Source organism: Buteo buteo, chromosome 1 (assembly GCF_964188355.1).
Source record: "Buteo buteo chromosome 1, bButBut1.hap1.1, whole genome shotgun sequence".
NCBI classification, from domain to species: Eukaryota; Metazoa; Chordata; class Aves; order Accipitriformes; family Accipitridae; genus Buteo; species Buteo buteo.
In genome coordinates this window covers 879,679-902,916 of record NC_134171.1, presented here as the reverse complement: position 1 = coordinate 902,916, position 23,238 = coordinate 879,679, and the positions used below count along the sequence as shown (strand labels likewise).

The 23,238-nt window shown below is 47.4% G+C and overlaps 1 protein-coding gene across 9 annotated transcripts in view; it reads right to left on the bottom strand.

Annotated features, from left to right (window-relative positions):
- DYSF (dysferlin) overlaps positions 1 to 23,238 on the bottom strand; it is a 105,773-nt gene that overhangs the window by 5,452 nt on the left and 77,083 nt on the right. For all 9 annotated transcript variants that reach the window (XM_075041224.1, XM_075041655.1, XM_075041491.1 and 6 more), the window contains 8 exons: positions 22,690 to 22,829; positions 20,753 to 20,841; positions 20,388 to 20,483; positions 16,618 to 16,759; positions 6,651 to 6,750; positions 4,815 to 4,993; positions 4,001 to 4,110; positions 3,501 to 3,648 (listed from right to left, as the gene is read on the bottom strand). In XM_075041224.1, the coding sequence (XP_074897325.1) occupies positions 3,501 to 3,648; positions 4,001 to 4,110; positions 4,815 to 4,993; positions 6,651 to 6,750; positions 16,618 to 16,759; positions 20,388 to 20,483; positions 20,753 to 20,841; positions 22,690 to 22,829 (1,004 nt within the window). The remainder of the gene's footprint in view (positions 1 to 3,500; positions 3,649 to 4,000; positions 4,111 to 4,814; positions 4,994 to 6,650; positions 6,751 to 16,617; positions 16,760 to 20,387; positions 20,484 to 20,752; positions 20,842 to 22,689; positions 22,830 to 23,238) is intronic.

Sequence of the window (23,238 nt, the reverse complement as noted above, 5' to 3'; positions counted from 1 at the left end):
CTAAGTTCAACATCCAGCTACTGGATCTCATTATACTTTCGTCTGTTGTTTAAGGAGTCTTCTGATGTCAAGTTAAATCTAAGGACTGTCTAAGGAAATCATATAGGAAATATCCAGGGAATGCTGTTCCCAGAGTCCCAGCTTGTACAGACCATAATGACAACCACTCTGCAAAGAAAGCTAAGGCAAACCAGCCAGTAATCTGACACTAAGACTGGGTGGAAGAGCCCAAGTAAAAAAATGAAGAACCTCAGAATATCAGATTTTTCAACATTTTCTCCCATTTTTGTAAAACTAGACAACTTTTTTTATAGAAATTTGCAATACCATGCAGTTTTCCACCCAAAACCAAAAGGCTTTTCAGTTGGAAATGGTCTCTCACCCACTAAAACAACTTGCTTTGTAAACAGTTGCACTAATGATGATTTCCTATGGATTTGTGCCTAAATTTCCTGTACTGCCATACTCCCAGCTCCCCACAAATCTTGATGAACCTCCACGTCATCCTGAAGCACTTCCAGACCCTTCCCCTCTTCTCCAGGCCTCCCCTTGATCCTCCTAGGGACCCCAGATCCCACCGGGGCAGCCACAGCACATTCCCTGGCTGGAAAACAACTGCTGGTTGCCCAAAGCTCTCCTGGGAAAGAGACTCTGAAGAGGACCCAAGAGGAGGGAAGATCTTTATTCCAGCCCATGATCCATCACACGTACTCTGTGTCCTGAGGACAGCAGAAGCACAAAGGCACATCTTCAAGGGCTTCTGATTCCATGAAGTAGCTCTAAAGGCTATTTTGCAGAATATTCTGCAATATAGCCTCTAGAAAATACTTCCCAAGGGTGTAAAGCATTTTTCGATAGGTATTCTGAACAAGACCAAGCCATTGGCTTCTTCATTCACAGAGAAGTCTGAGCTTTTGGGAACCAATGTTTTTGGGCACTACTGTTGGGAACCACAGACAGCCCTTCGCCATTTCGGGTGGAAGCACACAACTTTCAAATGGAACATTTGCTCCTACTCTCCAGCTACTCTGACCACAAAGCTGGGACTGTGGTTGGAAGCTTTCGGCACTGTATGGGGAATAGAAATAAATAAAAAAAAATCCCATTTTTATACCAAGACCCAATGAAAATGCCCCGGGTTCATTTTCAGGGGAGATTCCTGCCTGTCTGTGATGGAGGGTGACCTGCGCAGGGTTAGCTCAGCTCATGGGACCGTTAAGTTTCCCAGAGCATATTGTGGACAGATATTTCTCAGGTAAAAGATTTCTTCCTTCGGTATCCTCAGGCAGAGTCCAAAGAGGATAAGATTTGGAGCCAGGGCTCAGACTTCTCTGGCAGCATCTTGTACATGGTACGCAATGCTCCCAGGTGGAGAGCCTGTACACAGGCAGGGGCATTCAACCTGCAGGCAGGGGCATTCAACCTGCAGGCAGGTCCCAAGGCTCCTGCTGAGCCAAGGACCAGCTGCTGAAAAGCAATGACCAGAAGGACCCTGGAGGTCCCAGTGGAGGTCCCAACAAGCAGAAAGCTGTGGAAGAGCTCTTCATGCAAGGCCATAGCTAAAAGGGCAACAGAAGCAGGAAAATAGTAACTTCACCTCTGTTTGCCCCCCCTTAGCACCCCTGTATCCCTGTTCCTTACCCTCTGCCTGCTCAGACTGATGGTCCACGTGCCCTAACAGGATTCCCTTGAGGCTTCCCTCCCATGACGCATCCCTTTGCCCAGGATGAGAGGGGCAGAAGACACACAAAACCCCTCTACCTGCTGCATGGGACCTCAAAACTGCACGTGTAGTGGCAAGATTACATATACAGTGCTAAATGCAGCAAGGTCCTTATTTTAAACGGGACCTGATGGTGCTCCTGGCACACAAATCAGAACAGAAGTGAGGAAGGATTGTTTTTCCATGCATTTAATCAGGGATGTAACGGTGAGCCCTGCCAAAGGTCAGGATGCCAGGGGCATCCTTCAGAGCAAGCTATCACCAGCACAATTGCCAAATTTAGTGCCTGATGAAACGGGTAAGGAACTAAATCTCCAAGTAGATACAGAACCAGTGACCTCAAAAATCTAAGGGAAGCTGGCCAAATACATAAAAACAGAAAAATTCCATGAAACATGGCCTTACTTTTTCAAAATATGACTAAAAATTGACCTGACCAAAATGAAATTAAATACAACAACATTTAGCTAGGAAACAGGGAAAAATCCCAAGTAATAATGAGTGTAAATCAATATTTATAGTTTGCGAATATTTTCTCCTCTCAATCTTGTCTTTATATGATACCACTGGAACAAAGGCAAAGCCACTTGCATCTTCAGGGAAACACTGAGTTCTTGGTCGAAAAGGCTTTGTTTCTGCTACTTGACATAAAGGGGAGTCTCCAGGAATGGCTCCGAGTACAGGGCAGGGAGGAGGCAATTCAGCACGAATCTGCACTTGCACAATTATTTCCTCCTTCATACTACTTAGCACCTCCGGAATCATTTCTCCAGCAGAAGTATCTCAGCCCTTCCCATGGATACGAGCATAGAGAGATGGGGAGAGCCATGATCTAATCCCATCCCCTTTTTTCTCAACAGGAACAAACGAGCGTGCACGACTTCAAATCATCTGAAAGTGATTACGATGGCGAGGAGAAATTCCACACCTCGCTTTTCGGTTGCACATTGCAAGCACACAAAGCCATCTGCAAAAGGCAGCCACATTCTCTCACATGAAGTTATAAATTACTCCAATGAGTTATTTTATGAAAAAAAAAAGTCATATACAAGGAGCAGAATTTGTTAAGTGCTGGAAAGAGAGAGGTGGGTCATTTTTCTTATCAGTCTGAGAGGAGGGGAAATGGCATCCAAGAGCTGGTATGAATTATTCCAGTGCTGTAGAAACAGAGGAGGATACAAAACCCCATCCTAAGCCAAACTGGAAGGCCAGGACTCCATTATTTATTTATTTTGTTTTGTCAGTGGAACTGACAGTAAGGCAAGAAAAAGCCACTTTCTTGATTAATGAGGCGAAAACCCTCCCCTTCACTTCAGACATTACATTGGTATAACGTGCTCCAAGCCTTGATAACAAGAGACAGGGCTGCCCAAACACCTCTAAACTCCCTGCATCTTTAAACAATTACAGACCGATGCGTTTTTTGCCACTACTCAGCCCTGTAAAATGTCTGCATTTCTAATTAGGCTGCGTGTTTGTCAGGGATTTTCCCACCAACCCTGCAAGACCTCCGACATCAGCAGCTCGAACCTCTTTGAAAACAATCAATTAACGTCACAATTAATGGGCACAAAGAGGCGTGAGTCTGTAGCAGAGACCAGAAACGCAGACTCTCTTTTTGACCCACCATGGTCCACCCGGTTGTTCCTCAGGGACCAGCATGGGACTTTGCACTGGGACCATCCCTGTCCCCACAGAGGCAAGTCAGCCACAGAGACCCAGGGGAACACCTCAGACCTCTGTCAGCCCGCCCTGTCCTCTCCCACACCCATCGTACCGGGAAGGCGTAGATGAAGATTCCCAGGAAGAGCAGCAAAATGAAGAGCACGATGGCCAGGATAACCACCCACTTGTACCGCCGCCACAGGATGTACTTCAGGGTCTTGTACGGGGAGGTGAACCATAGGAAGGAGGTCTCCGGCCGCCTGGAGCCAAACAAAGTTGAGGTCACTTCTGAGTTTCACAGTGGTTTCACCCTCCTGGACCCCCAACCCCACGAGTATGCCCTGCTGTAACAAGCTGGCTGCTCACCCTGCAAACCCACATCCCTCTGGGGGGACCATATCAAATGGCCTCCTCGGTGGTCCAGACCAGCCTCCCAGCCACCCTGGGCTGTCTCAGCTCACACAATCTGAGCATCAGCAGCTCAAAACCAGAGCCTACACGGGAGGAAGCCCATTGCAGACAGCAGACCTCAAACTGGGAACCCAGATTTTCAGTTTGCCCCTTGAGAACTCTGTGCCCTGGTGGTTACTTTTCCATTCAGGATGTTCTTACTTGGGGTCCTCCAGCTTGGGGTTCATATTTGGCTCATCCCGACCCACGCCAGCTGGCCGCTCTTCATGCTCTTGTTCTGCCACAATTTCCAAGGTCATTTCCAATTTGCCCTGTGTGGGTTAAACAAAAACAAACTTATAAACAACAGAAAAAAAAGGCTCGGGGGGAGAGGTAAGAAATGAATGTATGATGCAAAATACTGTTTGGGGAAAGAAAAACTACTTTGAGCATAACCCAACCACTACCAACAAGGACCACGAGGAACCCGGTAAGAGTGGATTTCATACAGATCCCTCACCTGCCCACTACAATGTTCTCAGCTGATACTCCAGGACATCTCAAATGTCACTGACACCCAAGTTTAGCCAACCAACTCAGGGGTCTTTTGTTGAATGACTTAATTCACTGCCTGGACTCCCTTACCTGTATTGAACAGTTGCCAAAGACCTGAACAGGAGCCCAGACACTTATATTTAAATATATCAGTCTGACACCTGGAACCTTTTCCTGGTACTTGTCACAACACAATATCATTAAGAATAGATGTGATACAGAGTCAAATTAGGTGGCACATTCCAAAAACCACAGCGAAAATCCCACAGAACAAATCATTTCTTCTGAGGCACCTGCACGGTGCTGGACAAATCCTGGAAAACATACAGCTGACAAAAGCTGGTCCAGTTTGTAAAATTTGCAGCCCAAGACTCCATTTCTTGCCCTGGCCATGGCATCCTGCATGTGCCTGGCCCAGCCACGTCCCTTCTCAATGCTTTGAGTGAGTCCCCCAAGAGAAGACGTGAAGAGGCCCCCTTACCGCCAAGATCTTCTTTTGATCCTGCTCAGCAACACAGGGCCACCATCCCTTGACAGTTTTCTGCTCAAAGAGTGACACGAAGCGACCTGAAGACAAGGTCTCATCTACTAGCTCTAAGGAGCACTTCTCAGCGGTCTTGGCAGGTTTGGGCATCCTGTTGAGATCCATCTGAATGGAGCCTGCAAGGAGGAACGTTACTGGGAAGACATCTTGGTGTAACAGGTCCTTAAAAGGTGGACTCTTTCCCTGAAGAAATATTCACTCAGGGAGCTTGGGCAGACACCCACATAGCAAAGGGGAGACAGGCTCAAGTGTGGCCCTATTTCCAAGCATAGCGCTGGTTTTAGCCAGTGGCTCTTCCTAGGAATTGAGCACTTGGTATCACCATTGTGCTTAGGAAGACCTGAGCCATGAAGTCCTTCTAGAAGATGCTGCAAAATATCTGCTGACTTACGCAACTATATCGTTGGATGATTTGCACTGAAGTCAACCAGGCAGGCTGAGATTTTTAATGCAGACTAAGAGATTTACATGAAACCCAAATTGTACACACACAGAGCGCAGTCAGTATAAGAGCATCGGGTAGGAGGCTTGCAGATCTCCAAACAGGCTACTTTATTGGCCCACCCAGGTGATTAACTGCAGCAGGATACAAGAAGGATATCCCACAAAATTGATAGCTTCCTTCTCAGACAGAGTGATCCAGTAATTAGCACATTTATCTAGCCTTCAGGAAATCTGAGCTCAATTCTCCAAGTTTTAGTTGAAAGTGCCTGCGTTTAATTTACATTGCTACACCAAACTACCTTACAGTTGGGAATGGCCAAGAATGTACACAAGGTCCGGTCCTGTGGCTCAGCTGAGGGACAGCAGCTTTTTGCACTGCTGTGGACGACTCACATTCAGTATCGTGCCTGTATTTGTAGCTTTTCTGTGCCACAGATTCTTGCAACCAGTGACAATGACAGCACAGATCAGGTTTGCTGTGAAACACTTTTGAAGTCCATTGATGAAAAGTGCTTTACAAAAGCCAAAGACCACTTCTATTTGATGGAATTTGCAGAGAATTAATGTTGGCAGTCAAGAGCTCCTGAGGTACAGAGCCAGAGCTGGAAGACACACCTTGGAGAAGTTATTTTGGCACTCAGCCTAGGTAATTAATCAAAGACAGGATTTAAAAGGATCTTGATCACATACTTCCTCAGTGAATCTTTTGATATTTGAATTTTTTTTAGTGGCAAAAAGAAAGGTCAAACAAGATCCAACCAAAAAAAACCCCATAATGCTGGAGCCTCCAGCTTCTGCAGATGATCTGCTGTATGGCTCTGCTATCATTCCTGTCAGAATTTTTTGTTTTATTTTTTTCTTGACCTAAACTTAGATTTCTGAGGATGATAAATGAGGCTAGCACTGAAAAAGACAAGTGTTGGACTGAGCTGTGTTCCTGTCTAAACATCCCAGGTAAGGCAAGGCAGGTCAGTGATCCTGCCTGGTGCTCTCAGCTCAAACACACAGTTAGCCCTGACGAGCACATTCCAGCACAGACTCAGATGAGTCACGGGGAATTGGGGCCTTCCTGGAAGGTGGTGGCTCTGTTGGACTTGATGATGCTCTCAACATTATGTCAGCCCAGGAACAGGCTGCTGCAGGCTGAGACTGGAAATCTGCCTAATACAAACCACTTATCATCAGTCCTGAGCTTATGCTGACACTGAATCCTGTTCAGTGGCTTAAACTGGTCTTGTTACACTTTCTTCGTATCCCGAAAGGATTCAATAATTTTTTCCTCCTTGTCTGCATCAGCAGGGATGGAGCTAAAAACCTCTCCCCACTTACCCAGGTAGTCATCAAAAGAGAACTTGTCATTGTCCCAGATCTGGAAGATAAGTTGTGGTGGAATCTTGTTTTCTGTCTTGTCCAAGCTCCAGAAGTGCTCCTAAAATCACACCGGAAAAGAAACCAAGGAAAAATCAAAGGCTCGTTAGTGGAAGTGGGCAGAGCCTGGCTACTCTCATCTCCCAGGAGTGGAAGTCCTGTAACATAAAGCTCTTGGTGTGCCCTGCTCCAGTTCTGCAGGGCCAGAGCCACAGGAGGACAGCACTGGCTCTGGCCAGTTCTTGGACAAGGATGCTCACTGGAAAACCCAAGATGCTTCCAGAAGGTGAGTTGGCATCTATTTGTGCCTTAATTTAGTGACACTATTTTAGCAAACAGGCACCGTGAGCTTGCAAATAGGATCTTTTGGAGTGACAGCATCATATTCACATGATGTAGATGAGGGTGACTCTCCAAGGTGAAGAGAGCAACAAGTGTTGAGCGCCAGTGCTGCCAAACTTCACCTTCCTCTTAATTAATGGAAAAATACAGGAAAAACACTTAAATTAGCACTTATGGTAGGCAATTCAAATACATTGCTTCCCCTTCTGCCCACCTCTCACCCCAGCTCCGCCAGCAGCCAGACCCCTGCACAAGTCTGGATCCACCATGCTCTGATCTGCTGCCAGGTCTATCGTAAGCAGTTTGTTAATTCGAGACCAGCAAACACCTCTACCACCTGTAGGTAACCTGTGACTCCCAAGTTTACTTACTAAACATGAATTTTGTAAAGAAAGAGACTGGTGCTTTCATAGCAGCTCACTGTGTGGTGGGTTCCTCAGTTCTCAGATGACTTTGTTCATCTTTTCTGCACATCTCCCAGGTTTTCATTCTCAGGATAGGTAAATGCTAGAGTTGGACGTGGTATCCCAGTAAAACTGCTGCTAATATTACACTGGGCTGCTGCCAAGCTGCATACATGCTTGCCATATTTATTAGTACATTGAAGTTCAAGAAAGGAGAGATTCAGAGCACCAGCGAGCAGTGATGACCAAAGCCTGGCTCCCTGTAAACCAATCAAGCAGTGGCACTGTGACACCTGATTTCCACCCTTATAACGCGAGATCTGTCACTGTCTATATGCCCTTCTCATTTCTATTAGATGGGCAATTTTTTGTCTATTCCCTGCCACTACAGCTGCTGTGACAACCTGTGGAAAGGTTTTGCAGCGGTCCCAGAAGCCTATTTGCAAAGCACCTGGAATAAAAATTATGCCGTGAGCATCCCTTGCAATTATCATCATTTACCAAGCCCTTGTAGAGTGCAGGAGCCATCATCCATCAGTTCTGCAACCTGGCCACAGGAATAAGGAATAGACACTGCCTGGGAGACAGCATCCATGTGGGAGCTCAGCAATAGGACGAGGCAGCAATTTCTGCTATCTGCAGAGGAGATGATTTACAGAACACTCGCCCATGAGAAGTCTGCAACTGCAGTGGCCCAGTTACTACAGTGGATAGGTCAACAGCAAGGCAGATGGTCTGCCTTCTGGATAGTCAGACCAACGCTCCCCAAAAAGCCAGTAAGGGGGAACACTTAAATTAGACTTCTGTAACAAGGAGGGTTTGAATCCCATTACTGTGACAATGAGCTTGCGGTCACATCATTATAATATATGGTGGATATGTGCCCATGCCACAAAATTTGCTATTTATGTGGTTGCAACCAGTAATATTTCCCAACAGGGATCTAATACCACTTTTGGGATGCCACAAGATGCCTGAGAGTTAGGACTAAGAAGTGTTAGAACAGAAGGAGAGAGACAGAGACGCACAAAATCCCGAGGTCTTGTTATTTCTGGCTCCAGCCAAGGCTTGCAAAGAGGAGGCAGAGTCACGACCGGTGTCTACTGACAGCACAGGCTCAGAGGTGTGTCCTGTGGGCAATGCCTCCTGCCGCACTCTTGCAACATGGCAGTATCATAAACGGAACAGATTTAATTAAAACCAGGAAACTTCAGCATTATTCATGACACATACGTAGCACCATAAATTCACTGTGGTGGCTACAAGACTCTGATTCATTATATCGTGCAATATTAAAAAAAAGGAGGAAAAAAAAGAATGTGTCACACTCCATAAGAACATAAATATTCAAGCAGGGAGACTGTGGGCACTTAAATCCCATTGAAACTGGTTTCACTTTAAGAGATCACCCTGGACGGTTATATTTCAATTTAGCTCCGTTCCCCGCCTTGCTTTGGAAAAACATGCCAGCATTTTTGCAATGGAGCATTTTATTTATGCATTTTAAATATTTTATAATCTAGAAAAATAAAATAAAGTCAATGGAAACTTCCATCTCTGCCCCTCTGCTCATTGCAATGTATTAAAATGTATGTTTATCCAAGGCGGGGGGGATGTTTTCCCAGCTAATAAGTCATTTTAAATTAAAACTGCTAAAAAGGGAAAGAGCTTATGGGGATTCTTCCCTTTCCCATATATTGGTTGGGTCCTGCACTGCAGAAGGGTTGTTAGTCATCCAGAGAAGAAAGCCTCCGGGAACCACGTACCCATGCCTGAAGAAGGCGGCGGCCAGACGACCTCCCCGTGGGTTGGAAAGGTTCATCTGGGGTCTGCGAGATGGAGGAAGGCCCATCTCCCATGGTGTGCGCCACAGACAGACACCACAGGCTCCTTCTAATTGCCCCTTGCTGGGGCAATTCAGGCATCCCCATCTATGCTCAGCTTGGAAGAGGATGAAATATGTCCTACAGGTGCCTCTTCCTCTCCGGGGATAACTAACGTCCCTGGCTCAGAAGCAGATTTCACCACATCTGCATTCATCAGACGTGTTCATGCTCCGGGAGCATTGCTGTGCTGCTGCCAGGGTTGAAGCACCTCTCCAAGCACGTGTCGGACCTTCTCTTTGCACCGTCCCATCCACCTGAAGTTGAACGTGAGCAAAACTTCGCACCTGAGCAGCCCCTCCGAAAGGGAGGTGTGGGGATGGCAGCTCTGCTCTCTGGCAAAGGTACTGCCTGCTGGAAGACCCAGTCCCATGGGTGCCCTGATGGGGAAAGAGGAGGAGCTGGGAAAAGGAGCAGGCCGTTGTGAGACCCAAATTACTGCCCCGGTCTCCGAGCTGCTGCAGCAATCCCCCTTCTCTTGGTGGGTTCCTTCCCCATCTGCGGTGCTGGCCAAGCTGTCCTGGGACAGGAGGAGAGCCCCTTGGACCCGGTGCTGCAGTGCCTTATGGTCATCTCCCACATAATACAACATTACCTGGATAAGCGTCCCCCCGGACTGACCACGCAATTGCCGGCAAACATACAGGACTTTGGGGTTCCACCTGCCCTCCTCCCCATTGCAATGCCCAAGGACTTGCCCATGCCCAAAGCCAGCAAACCCCATACCCTGGCCAAGTGGATGCTCGCTGCATCCTCCTGCCTCCCCAGCACCACTTCTACCCCTGAGAGCAATGCCCTGGCTTTCCAGGGACTCCCTGCCTGATGAAGGATGACTCAGGCAGGATTCGACCCTTTCCGGGTGGCAATGCAGAGCGCGTACGACGCTAGCACGATCTGTACAGCTTTGGCCTTTCTTGTGGAAAAACACTGTAAATGTGGTTTGGCTGGTGGCGAAGCTTTCCTCCTCAGAGCCCCGTGAAGCTGGGGACACGGCGGAGCAGAGCTGGAAGGGCAGGCTGGGGAAGGAGGAATTTGATGCTGAGCGAAGTTTATGGGTCCATTTCAAGTCAGTGTGAAATTTGCCTCCATGATTAAATCTAGCTACGAAAGTTCACTATAAAAACAACCCGCGGCAAGAAATTTATTTCCTAGCCTTTTGCAAGACATGGGAAGGAAGGGGGCTTGAATTATTGTTTGGGGGTTTGTTTTGCAGTGTGGGGGGGAGAGGGGAGGCTGGTGAATATTTTACGGTCATGAATAATGCAGCAGGGGAGGCAGAAAAAAAATAAGCTCATATCACTAGGAAAGTGTTGACAGGGCTGCATTTCTTCTGGGTTGCTTATGTGCTAAGGAATACAAAGTAAGGAGCAACCCCGCTTTTTCAGGGAGGCAGTGAAGCCCCAGCATGTTCGCACCCAAGCAAGCCTGACCCGTTTCAGCACGTACATGTGGGAGAGCATCAGGTCCCTCATCCCACAGCAACGGGGGAGCCCCAGCCACGCAGGAGACCCCCCTCGGAGGTCAGGCAAGAAGAGCCGCTTTTCCTGCAGGCACCAGGATGAGCTGTCCTGCAGGGCCATCCTTCAAGGTGCTGAGAAACTGCTTCTCTGAACCTCATCCCATTGGGACGCTTCATGCATTCGTAACAAGCAGACAGCTGAGAGCGCTCATTATTGCACTTTTACCGGACTGACTCGCCTCTTGGATCTCCCTGCTGTTGCCAGCTCCGACAATTGCATCGCAGGTCTCGTGGCACTTGGTTTTCTGCATCCTCCCCTGATCAGGATGGCAGCTGAGCAAAATCCCAAGCGTACAGCATCTGCTGCACATTCAGGCATAGCCTTGCCAATACCTGGAGGAACACTCCAGGCGTCACCACACCATAAGTGTGAGTCATATTTGCCTTGGGGCACATACTCTCATTTCGGTCCCTGGAATCACTTGCTGCAATGCTATTTTCTCAGCCTCCCATGCTTTCCTTCTGGCAGAGTTTATCAGGCTTTTCCAGGGACATGGGGCCATCCCGCTGCCATTTAGGGAGCTCCAAGACTTGGGGGCCCGGTCCTAGCCAGTTTGTGAAGAACACTGTTGGACCTTCAGTTCTCAACACAGCCATGCCTTGCTCATCCCTCTCCATACATCCATTGGAAAGGAAAATTCCCAACAGTGACTCTTGTCTGAATATCAGAGAGGCTGCCAGGGCATCCCAGGTCATGCCTGCTGCCCCTGTCCTATTACAGAAGACTGTTGTGTTGTCATATCTGCTTGTTGCAGTCCCATTAAAATACATAATATATGACTGCCTTGTCTAACTCTGCCTTCCTCTGAAAAAAATATGTACTTGGAGCCCCTTCAAAATGTTGCATTTTGGCTAAATGTGGAAGGAAAAGGAACACTTTGTGTTTTGCTTTGCTTTCTGATGTCACCAAGAAAAACAGGGAAGGACACAATAAAGGACAGGAAACAGGAGAGGAAAAAGTCCAAAATTAAAAGGCAGTAGCCTTTTTTTTTCGCTTTCTGGCACCAAAGAGGAATCAAAATTTCAATCTAATAAAATAGTAACTGTTTTTTTAACAAAAATCAGTGCTTCAAACTCAAAATTTCAAACCAAAACCAGACAGAGCACAGAGATTTCTTGGTACACCCTGGAGATTCAGCGACAAATGTAACAGAACAAGGGGATGAAACAGGGACACGGTTGCAGAAACCTTACATGCCTGCGTATTTTTTTTATAAAAATTAAACAACAGAGAGGCTGCACACTTCCTGCAGGGTAAATTCTCCCCCTGTCTGACAACTACACCGAGCCCAGGCTGCCCATGAGCTCTCAGGTGATTTAGAGCATAGCGTTACGAGCCACCACTGCACAGCGTGAGCCCCCCCCATGCAAAATCAATTGCAACAGGGACGTCCCCGCATGCCCCACCGCTGGCACCGGCTCCTCGTTCCCAGCTGGTGCGAATCTGCTGGGCGCGGAAAAATGCACCGGCTGATCCGCCCCAGGTGAGGGTCTGGACTGTTGCAGGTCGGAGCTGTCAGTACCAAGAAGATGTCAGGACACTACAGTGAATTTGCAGACAAAGTAACCAGAATCGATGAAACCAGATGGAGCTGGGAAAGCCTCAGCGCCAGGGAGGGAGGAATTTATTCTCGGCTCCACTCAGCAATAGAACAAAACAAGCTGTGAGTTACAGCCCCTTCTTCCCTGCTTTTTTCTCAAATGCCTTTGCACTTTTCTCTCTAGGTGGGTTTAAGACACCAAACCTCCCTCTTTCTCATATCGCTCCTGAAGACCTCTCTCTAGTATGATTTCTGGGATGCCACCAGCTGATCAGTTATAGAAAAAAACCTTCCAAATGTCAGGTTTGTTGTTATATTCAATGCCACAGCCAGCAAACTTGGAGACTTCAGCTTCCCCTTGCAGAAACAGGGTCTCAATTATTCAGAGAGAGATGTGCAAGCATCACCAATATCTCACAGCCACAGGGTTATTCTGGGATTATCCTATGGGACCACCTACCTCTAGCCATGTGAGCAGCATGCACCCACCACTGCCAGATGCCAAAAGACCTCTAACTCAAAGTCAGTGTGGTTTTGTGCCCAGGTAGGTTGCAATTAATCTGCTTAAAATTTGGATGGGTCCCTTTAGTTGAAAGCACAAAGTGGAAGAAACGAATTCAATGTAAGAGCTCCTTGAAAAAGAGCCTCCCCACAACTGCCCCAACCTTCCCACTGAATAAACCAGACAGTTGCTCACAGTTTCTTCTACAGTAGTGGGATGGGTTCTCTTCCAATGGTTCTGTTTGTCTTTGCAAAACAGAGTATTTTGTGTTCTGGCATCAATACTTCATTTTCTTGTTGACACCTAACACCGAAGTCTAGTAACAGAACAAGTATGAAGACAACAGCTATGTTCCTTGGTCTGGTTTCTGCCAATGACATGGCATGACATGGATCTGAAATTGCCAACAATGCTCCCATACTCATTATGTTCATCTCCTGGAGCTTCTTTTATGCAACACTTTTCAGATGGCATATGAACAACCCAGCCAGGTTTTGGAAGCTTCAGCCTAGTGGTTTATTTCCAGGTCCACTCAAGCACCAATAGTTTTTAACTTGTATATTGAGATGCACTTGAAATTCTACCCTGAATGTTCATTTATGCAGATGACATTTGCTCAGACATTCAGTGTCAAGCTTTTTCTGCCCTAGAGGACATCTAGAATTCAGATTTGGCAGCTATATTCAGCTACCGCTGTAACTGGCACTTGAAGCTGAACATTTCAAAATCAATTTCATGCATTTTCCACCTCCACAGCGCCTGCGAGACGTGGGAGCTGAGTGCCTCTCTGACTGGGCGCCCAGTGAAACGTGATCCACAGCTAGTCTATCTCGGCATTGCTCTCGATAGACACTGGTTGTGCCATGACCATCTGATAACATTGTCTGCAAGAGTCGAGACCTGCCAGGATGAGACCTGGGGATCTAAAGTTTAAACCTTGCAGTCATCTGCTCTTCTTTCTGCTGCTTGGCAGCAGAGCGTTGTACTCATCTGGGACCTGGACCCGCCTGTTCTTCCCCTACTTAAGTCAATACGCAATTTCATGCAAACCTGACAGAGGGGCTGAATCTACCTTTCTACCCCAGCTCCCCCTGTGAAGTAACAGCGCTCCAACATGCAATGTGTATTGACCCTTTCACCAAAACAACTGCATGATTTGCAACCTAAGAAACTGTCTTCTTGCAGGACTCGGCAAGCTACAAGCATGCTGTGGCCATGCAGACAACGTGGCTTGACTTGTCCATGGCTGCTAGGTAAAGATGGCACAAAAAGAAGCGAGAACAGAAGAAGGAAATTCTGGATAAATGCTCAGAGAGGATGTAAAGAAACATGCATTTATGTATTTTCAGAAGAGCCATCCCAAAGATGGACTTCCACTTTCGTGGGGCTTTTTTTGAAATTCAGAATGGGGTAAATTCCTTTATCAGAAGGAGATGCAAAATCTTTATAACATTGCTGCAGCAAGAGAAGATATGGATGCAAAAACATTCTGAAATTGTTAAAATGTTTAGAAAAGCAGGAATAAGAGCTTACGCTTCCAATCTATAAGTTCAATTGATGCTCACAGGATTTACAGGCTCCTGCTTTCCCTGGAGATGCCCCGTGGAAAGACTAAAGCCTTGAAACCCCAAGCAATCCCAGCACTTCGAAGCTTTGGAAGTTCCCAAAACTTCCAGTGCCGTGGCAAAGATTAAACCATCCTGGCTACTGCTGGCCATCCCAAGGCTTCAGGGTCCAGTTCCACCATGTGGCACCTGATTTTTCCCTGGGTTTGCAGGCTCCCAGCTCGCCCCAGACGAGCACACCAGAACTAAACATCACAGACACCCCACTGCCCAGGGGCACCCTTGCTCTTTTGGGAGAATATTTGCAATGTGGTTTGGGGTGACCCATTCCTGCGGTCCGTCCTGCAATGCCAAAGGGAGCTCCCGCCTGTGAGGAGGCGAGTGGAGCAAACAAAGGAGAGTAAATTGAAAGCTGCTTTTCTCCCAGCAGTGCTCTCTCCGAGGGCCAACACCAGCAAGGCTGGGTGCAGGTGGCTTTTAGCAGCTCAGAATTTGCCATCTGACCGTTTTGATTTAAATTCCACTTTCCATCGCCTGCGTTTAAAGTTCGGTGCATGGGCTTTTACAGCAGCAGTAATGAACCTGGAGTTCAAACAGCACATGGCGAGATCAAAAATTGCCAGAGCGGAATGTGTCCCACAAATACAAAGCATGGCTTTTCATTCATTATTTTTTCCTTTACAGAGAGGTTTTACAAGCTGTTTATTTTCTGATACAGTGTTGGCAGACATGTGGTCGGAGGAGAATCAATATCAGCACAGTGGGATGTATTTTCTTAAACGGTTTATAGGGGGGTCTTTGCTTTTTCAAAGGGGGATAATTGAATGTAGTACACACTGTACTTTTGATTTGTTTAACATGAAGCGTGAAATGGGTACAGCTATGATTCTGTCAATCAGTTTAACTATCGAGCGATTCATTTTGAAGCCAGGCCTCCTCGCGGGGATAGTCTGGCTCAAGGGATGGGGAATTCACTCAGCATCTTCCCCAACGAAGCGCCAGTTCCAGCCCAGGCTCTGCTGGGACCTTGCCAGCCCCACAAAAGAAGCTGGGATGGGGGTCCCAGGTGAGCTTTGTGGATGCAGATGGTCCCACTGCAGTGAGGTGTCTTTGTATTCGAACGAACACCGACGTTGAGTTCACAGCGGCAAAGCAGGGAGCAGGGAAAAAGACTCGGGGTTGGGTGGCTGAAGGGGTTTGAGCTTTCAGGGAGGTGTCACAAAACAAGACCGAGTCTCGAAAGCAGACACACAGATCCAACAATACTCCTCTTAATCTCCAGGTGATGAGCAGGAAATTTAAGTGACTAGGTCTCCCTCCCCTAAAGCATTCCTTGAGAGCCAGTCCAATTTTCACCAGTGTTTTTCCATGTAGGCACCCGAACTCCATCCCTGTTTCTTCCCTCTGTGCAACTCCCAGTCCACATCTGATCATCACATTGCACTAACTTATCTAAGGAACACTAAAAGCAACAGCCAACTACAGATGTAGGAATGAGGGGGCCAAAATCACATCCACTTTTAGCTCCCCAACTGAGTACACAGCTCTCATTAGACTAAAGGCATCTTCACCCTGAATCCCAAACCAAAGCTTTTCTTCCCACCTCTGCACCAATGGTACATCCCAACCCATGTTCCCCTACATGTCCCTCCTGCTTATCCCTTCAGGCACTTGGAGGCAGCTCCTTCCTTTCACCCCTCTTTAGCCCTTCTGTGAAGTTACTGTACAGCACGATGCCCACTATGCTGTGCTGGAGACCAGAGGTGCATACCCAACCATCCCCGTGGAAATGCCATCTCCATCTTTGGAATAACCCTGTTGTTGAATAGGCATCTTGGAAGTCCCATGGAAACTGGAGAGTACTTTGACGCTGCTGCCCCAATATTCAGCTGCCTCCAGTCCAGAGGAGTCTTTCCTGGGGGGTCAGTCTCTCCAGACTCTTCATACAAAGCCACCTCTAATTCTGACCCCACAAATGTTGTATTCAAAATGTGGATTTTTTAAACCAATTTCCCCACCTGTCCACAACTTTGTGTTTCAAATAACACAAAGGTAAGGCTGAGCCTTGCATAGCTCCATTTGTGCTGCAATTGTACAGGTCTTAGATCATGCAGCACATTTCACGCCAGAGTTACTATGAGAAGGTAGAAACGTCTGTCCAGGGACACTCACCTTTTTTGCAATGTAACACATTTGCTCAGCAGGGAGATAGTCAAAGGGGAAGATGAATCTCCAGTTGAAGTTGCCCTCTCCTCCCATAGACCTGTAGTGCACATCTGTCTTCTGCTTGTTCTCCTCGTGGCCAACCAGCCAGCTGCAAAATGCAAACACATTGCATGAAAAACTAGAAACACACCAAGGATTTTGGAGTTTGCTCAACATCCCAGAGGCCATGAGCAGGCAATAAAGTGTCTCTCATCCCTGTGGCTGCTATCTGTAGGGGTAACCTGGAGCCCATAGGAGACTTGAGATGGAATGCAACAGTCCCTGCAGTGTTGGGAGATGAACCGGTGCTGGTGGTAGCAGCCTGAGCAGCTCTGCAATCTCTTCTCCTCCCTCCCCTGTTTTTTATGGATGTTTTAAAGACTAAACAACACCTTAAGCTCTGGCTTGAAGTTGTCACCCATCCATAAGCACACATCAGCTTCTAACCTGCTTTGGTGAGAGCTCCTCTCCCCTTTGCAGCCACCCCAACAAACCGACCTTGTAGTTAGTCCCTAAACCAGTCCTGTTGATGAGGCAACCACACTAAAGGACCAAAGGGCCATTTTTTTCCCTCTGTTCTCTGTCAACTTCTGAGACATATTATGTGAAAGTCCTAAATGGCCAAGAAGTTCTTCCCCAGGAAAATCCCAGAGTGGCCAGACCCTGATGTGGCCAGGGTGGTTCCCAGCCGCTCCTGCTAGAGGCAGCTCCTCGCAGCACAGTTTCCCTCCTGGTCTAAAAGAGTTTGCGGTGGTCACTCCACAACCAGTCCAGGGGCAAAGGGAAAACTTTCCATAACAACTACTTTTTTCCAGCTGTGAGTTTTGCAACTGTGGGGTTTTCATTCTGCCCTCTTTCCCTGTCCAAGATTTTTCAGTCTTCAGCAATCAACAAAACAAAACAAAACAATAAAACATGTCCATTTGTGTATTTGGAGCCCTTCTGGAGGAAAGCCAGAAGATTCAGAGGGAATCTCTAATGAAAACAATTATCTTGCTTGATTGTTTTCCACTTAAATTGAAAATAAGGCTTTTTTGCCCAGCTATACAAATGATTCCCTCTTCTCCAGTGCCTGAGAGGAGCACATAATCCACCCCAAATGTGTTGTGGGAGACAGGGAAGAGAGGTCTACTCAAGTTCATCCTACGGTACACATCACATGCACATGTGCTACACGCATAGCAGGGCTTGGTGGCAGTGGGAATTGTGTGATGAGGTTACACTAATAATACTTAAACTGTGGCTGGATTATTTGATTTGATCTGATAGGATGCAAATGGCAAGGCTGTGTATTTATCCACATCCCTCAAAGCTTGGCAGGGCCCCTCGGAGGATGCAGTGTGAGCGCCCTCTCCTTGCAGGCAAACAAAAGGACAAATAAATGGCTCGATTTGGATGCCTCTTTAGCACACGTTTTGTTTTTTTCTTGCAGAATTTGCTGCATCCTCCCCACTGCAGGAAGGAGATGCCAGAAATCAAAAGCATTCAAGTCACGGTGCCCCAGAATTAAAAACATAATGTAGGAATGGCCATGGGGACCAACCAAAGGTCCATCTTGCCCAGTATCCTGCCTCTGACCAGGGCCAACAGCAGACATCCAGGTAAGAGTACGGGATTGGGGCAAACACATCCTGATACCTTCCCAACACACCTCTCCAGACTCCAATAATTTGCAGGTCAGAGATTTTCTGAGCTATAGAGAATGTTTTTGTACTTAACAGGACTGGGTGTATTTTTAGCCCATTAATTCACCCAGTATTTTTTAAATCCATGCAATATCCAAAGGCAAAGTTAGGTTCTTAAATCTAAGAGGCAACTTTGTTCTCAAAACGAGCACACCTCCCTCTTTGCTCAGCACAAGTGTAAGATTTTGGAGGACCCAGGCCACCCTTTTATTTAGGAACCCAAAAGGGCATGCAGGTGAGTTTTAAAGATGCCACATAACAGTACATAAATCTTAGTAGTGGTGGTTGGTTGGAAGGGGACTCTGGAAACTTCTAGTCCAATTGGGTCAAAGCAATACTGGTTTTACCTTGAAATGTCTTAAAAAACTTGCAAGATGAGGAGTGAAAACCTCCCACCTCCCGTGTGACCTGATTCAGCGTTGGTCCATCCTCTTGGTAAAATAAAACTTTTAATTTGGAAATTTGACTATGAAAACAATACAAAAATATCCTCCATCTATGACAGCGACAGGGAGCGCTGTTAACTCAAAAAAACATCTTCAGTTCCTAATGCATATGATTTCCCCACGCTACCACCCTTTTGTATGCCTACAGCACAAGTCTTTAGGAAGGGAAGGTCTCTCTGAACTCAGCCTTGCACAACCTAAACTTGGTTGAGACCTCTTCATGCTATTATAAGACTATCAATAAATAATTGACTAAATTAAATAAAATAAATGGCAACTGCCTCAGGCATAACAGAAAAGCTCCTCTTTCATTTACCCACCTAACTGACTCGACAATAATTTACATATCATGTAGAAGATAATGTCCAAGAGACTGAGATTACAGCCCTGGCCTTGTCTAATGGGTAAAATGGAGAATGAACTGGCAATAGCCTCCTCAGAGAAGCACTGTGAGATGTTCCAAAGGAAAGCCACAGGTAAAAGCTCCTTATCCATTGAGTTCACCCTAAAGTAGGCTCCAGCCCTGCTCAGGAGGCAGCGGTGGATGGAAGGCAAGGTCCCCACCAAAGCAACAGCACGCCGTGGCGGTGAAGGCCACTTTGCCCACCGGGTCCCCTGTCTGTAGGACAGATGCTTAAGCACAAGAAGGACCATTGCCTCCCCTCCAAATAGGATTATTCAGGCCTTATCCAGAGATGCTAACGATGCAGCCACTTACGGGGGAAGACGAGGAAGTTGAGCAAGATTTATAACTCATTTGCAGCACTGTGAGATTTGCTTGGTCATTGGGGATGCTAAAAGCCAGGCAAGGGCTATCAGCAAGCGCTGGATGCTCTCGCTTTCCCGGTAACACCCTGCAAGCACTACTATTTCAGAGCCCCAAAGTGCACAGAGCAGCTTAGTTGGAGCTGATAACAATGCACTTGATGTGAATACCAGGTAAGCAGCACGCATTCTGGATTTACAGGAGGAAAATTGGGATTGTAAAAAAGGGATTTACAGTCTGTTTCAAAATCCTACCTCTTCCTGTCCATAAATCCAAAGAACGCACAAAATAAGTAAGTCCCTTGGCTGGGATTGCACCATTTTACACAAGATAAAACATAAATGGAGTCAGGCAGAGAAGGGAATGTGCCAGAGGAGTTACTGCTGGTTGCCACATTTTTGTGTGTTTCAAGGAAAAAAGGGAATTCCAAAAAAAGCAGCAATGCAAACAAGCCAACCTATGTATGTGGAACAAGCCCATGGCTGTCCTGGGAGAGGAGCTGGGAAGGAGCTGGCAGTGGAAATGCAGATTATGTGCCCCTCTCTCCAATGGCTAGGCTGCTTCCCCACATCTTATCTCTCTAAATGTAAATATTGTCATGATAGCAACCAAGAGATGCAAAGAAAAACTTGACGTCGTGAAGCAGTTATGAGCCCAGCAGAGACGTGTCTGCCAAGAAGGTGGATCCATAACTGGAGAGGTGTGAATGGTTCCTTCATCCCAGCATGGCTTCGTGTCTGCCACAGTAATGTTCATGCAAGGGCCACGTTAACTCCTTCACTGCTGCTCTTGCGCCTTCGGGCTATGGTACCCGGAGGATGCAGAAGCGAGGTGGCTTACCCTTTGACGTAGATGTCACTCATCTTCTCCCCTGTGATGCTGAGGTCATCGAGGATGACGTCCTTGGTGTTCCAGATGATGCAGCGCAAGAAGAACCTGGACAGTCCCGGGAAGAAAAGCAACATGAGAGGGTGGAAATCTTGGTCCAGAGCCCACCTAGACAGCCTGGTTGTGCTACTCAGCTATTTAGCTGAAGGAGCTGAGACGTGACTCATCTTTCTCTGAAGATGAGCCCACATAGACATTTCTCAGCTGGGTCGGTGAATCCCTCCCCATCTGACATCTCCAAGCCCTTTCCTTAACCCTCACAAACAGAAAGTGCTGGAACCAGCACCGCACTGAGTAAGAAATAAAAACCAAGTTACCTCTTGGCTTTGCGTGGCGTAATGTTGAAAGGGGGGCCAGGCTGACCCAGAGATTTTGGAAACAGGTCCACCCACATCTGCAGCTTTCCCTGTATGGAAAGAAAGATGTATGAAGCCTGGTGAGCCTCCTAACTGGGTTACCTTCACCTCCTCAGTAAGACCTAGTAGTGGAGAGAGAAAATATCAAGTGCTCCTTCATTGAAAACTAAGGTTTCCTTAATGGAAAGGTGTCATTGAGTATTATATTAAAATTATTTTAGTGATAGCTGGGTATATGTTAATGGCTTGCAATATATAAGTGGTTGGTGTGGATAAGCTGAAGGTGCACTCTCCATGGCTGACTGACTTTACATAGGCACAGACTAAAGACTAGGTCCGTGGGAGGTTCCATGGGAGAAGCAAGCAGCTCACCTGTCTTCCATGGTGTCACCAGCTGGACGGCTGGTTTATGGGTTTCTGACCATGGCAGTGGAGGATAGGATGAGGAGAAGGGAATCTAATTCCTTGTTCACAAAATACTTCCAGGGAGAGAGCAGCAAAAATGCAGCTGAAATCTCAGGGGGGGTGTTTTTAGGTGGTCTCTTTTACTGTAAAACACCAATGGGTGCCAATAAAATATTTTATTGTGCAGTCTCGAGGGTTGAAAGTAAAAAAAAAAAAAAAAGCCATCCTTTGACAATCAGCCCATCACAGAAGGGTTTGTGGTTTGCTTGCTTTTTGGCAAAAAAATCTTCCATTTCAGCAGAAAACTTTAAAAGCCCAACCTGGCTTTTAGCTCACTACAAACAGCCTGACAGAGCCAGCCTGTTCTGTGGCTTTGGAGCAGGTCAGAGCCATGCTTTAGGGAACTGCCCTGAATGCAGCATCGACTGAGTCACACAGGTTAATCCCCTGGAGCCAGCATCACCCCCGTGGATACTCTTGGTTAGAAGCACCGGTGCAGGGCAGACCCTGATCGCTCCATGGCTGGTCCAAGAAGACCACGACACCTGTACCTGTAAGTACAGCACAGACCCACTTGCCAACCCATAGCAGCCACCTCCTGCCTCTAATCATCATTTTCACTGGGTGAATTAACACGAAAAGATGTTAGAGTAGTTGCCAGTGCATTTACTTCTGCCGACAACCCTCCTCTCCCACCGCTGGAGCGGTGGTCTGGTTAAAAATGAACCACAGAAGGGAAAAGGTTGAAGCGGTGCAGATCAGTGGCTGTGCACATTTACAGCAGCTGCAGAGCCGGTCTCTTGAAACTGCCTTTGCAATGCAACTGGAACATGTATGACAGATGATAATTAATCATTTTGTTCTTCAGGAAGCAGCATTTTTTGATCCAAATGCATAAAGTACACATATGTGTTAATCAAGGAAAAGGGGTTAGGCCAAGTACAGATACCTGGGTTTTGATTGGTTTTGGATGGAAGCCCGTTTAGTTTTCATTTGGCTTAAACACATCCAGTCTGCAACAGCACTAACACTTTACACCTCCAAGGGTGGGTTCGTGCTGCAGAAATCATGCTGCTGCATTGCCAAAGGAGCCTGCGGTATCATTACCATCATAGAAGAATTCTGCATTAAGATTTTCAGATTAGAAATGGCTTTCCCACCAAAAAAAAATAAAACCAACAAAAATAATAAAAAAAAAAAATTGTGAGCAAATGCTGATGAAAATGAACACAGGAGGCTGGAATTGATCTCCCAAGCACCCTGAGCAAGTCAGCCACGGAGCTGAGCTCCAGCCTGTGTTTAATAGCCAGAGCCAGAGTTTGATAGCCAGTGCTCTGCTCTGTCCCACAAGCTGAATCCCCTCCCTGGGAACGTCCCATCTCCCGGGGCAGGTACCCCCAGCACAGCTCCACAGCGAGCCAGCCACCGGGTTAACGTTGGATGGAGAGGAGATGATGCTCTCGGTCTTGCCTTGGACACGTCACACCACCCACCTGCTCGATTTCTGGCTGGAGAGGGCTGTACAGACGTCTGGTCTCCACGTGCTCCGGCACCAGCCCTTGCTTCCTCAGGGCGTACAGGGCGAGACGCTCCTCCGCTGGACCCAGGTGGGGGTTAAGGGGTTTCCCGTCCTCTGCCACAGAGCAGACAAAAAGCGGCGTCACGCCATGCCACGGCTGTGCGGGGCCGGATCCTGACCGCCCGGACGGAGCGAGCACGAGCCCACCGGCCTCGCTGCAGCCAGGAGCGAGCAGGAGGAGCACAGCCCTGGTTTGCAAATCCGCTGTCATCACAAACCCTCCTGGGCACAGGGCAACCCGTTCCCAGTGGGACGTGTGGGCAAATCCACCCGGTGGGACCTGCGGGCAAAGCCCACCAGTGGGACCTGCGGGCACTCTCGTGCAAGTCCCCCCCACCCAAATCACAGCAAGTGAAACACTGCAAGGACCAAGTTGAAGCAATGAAAAGGGAGAGTCCAGTCTTTGACCCTGCTCGAGGGTCCAGGCCCCCTAAACTCAGAGCAGTTGGGGCGGCAGGGTCCC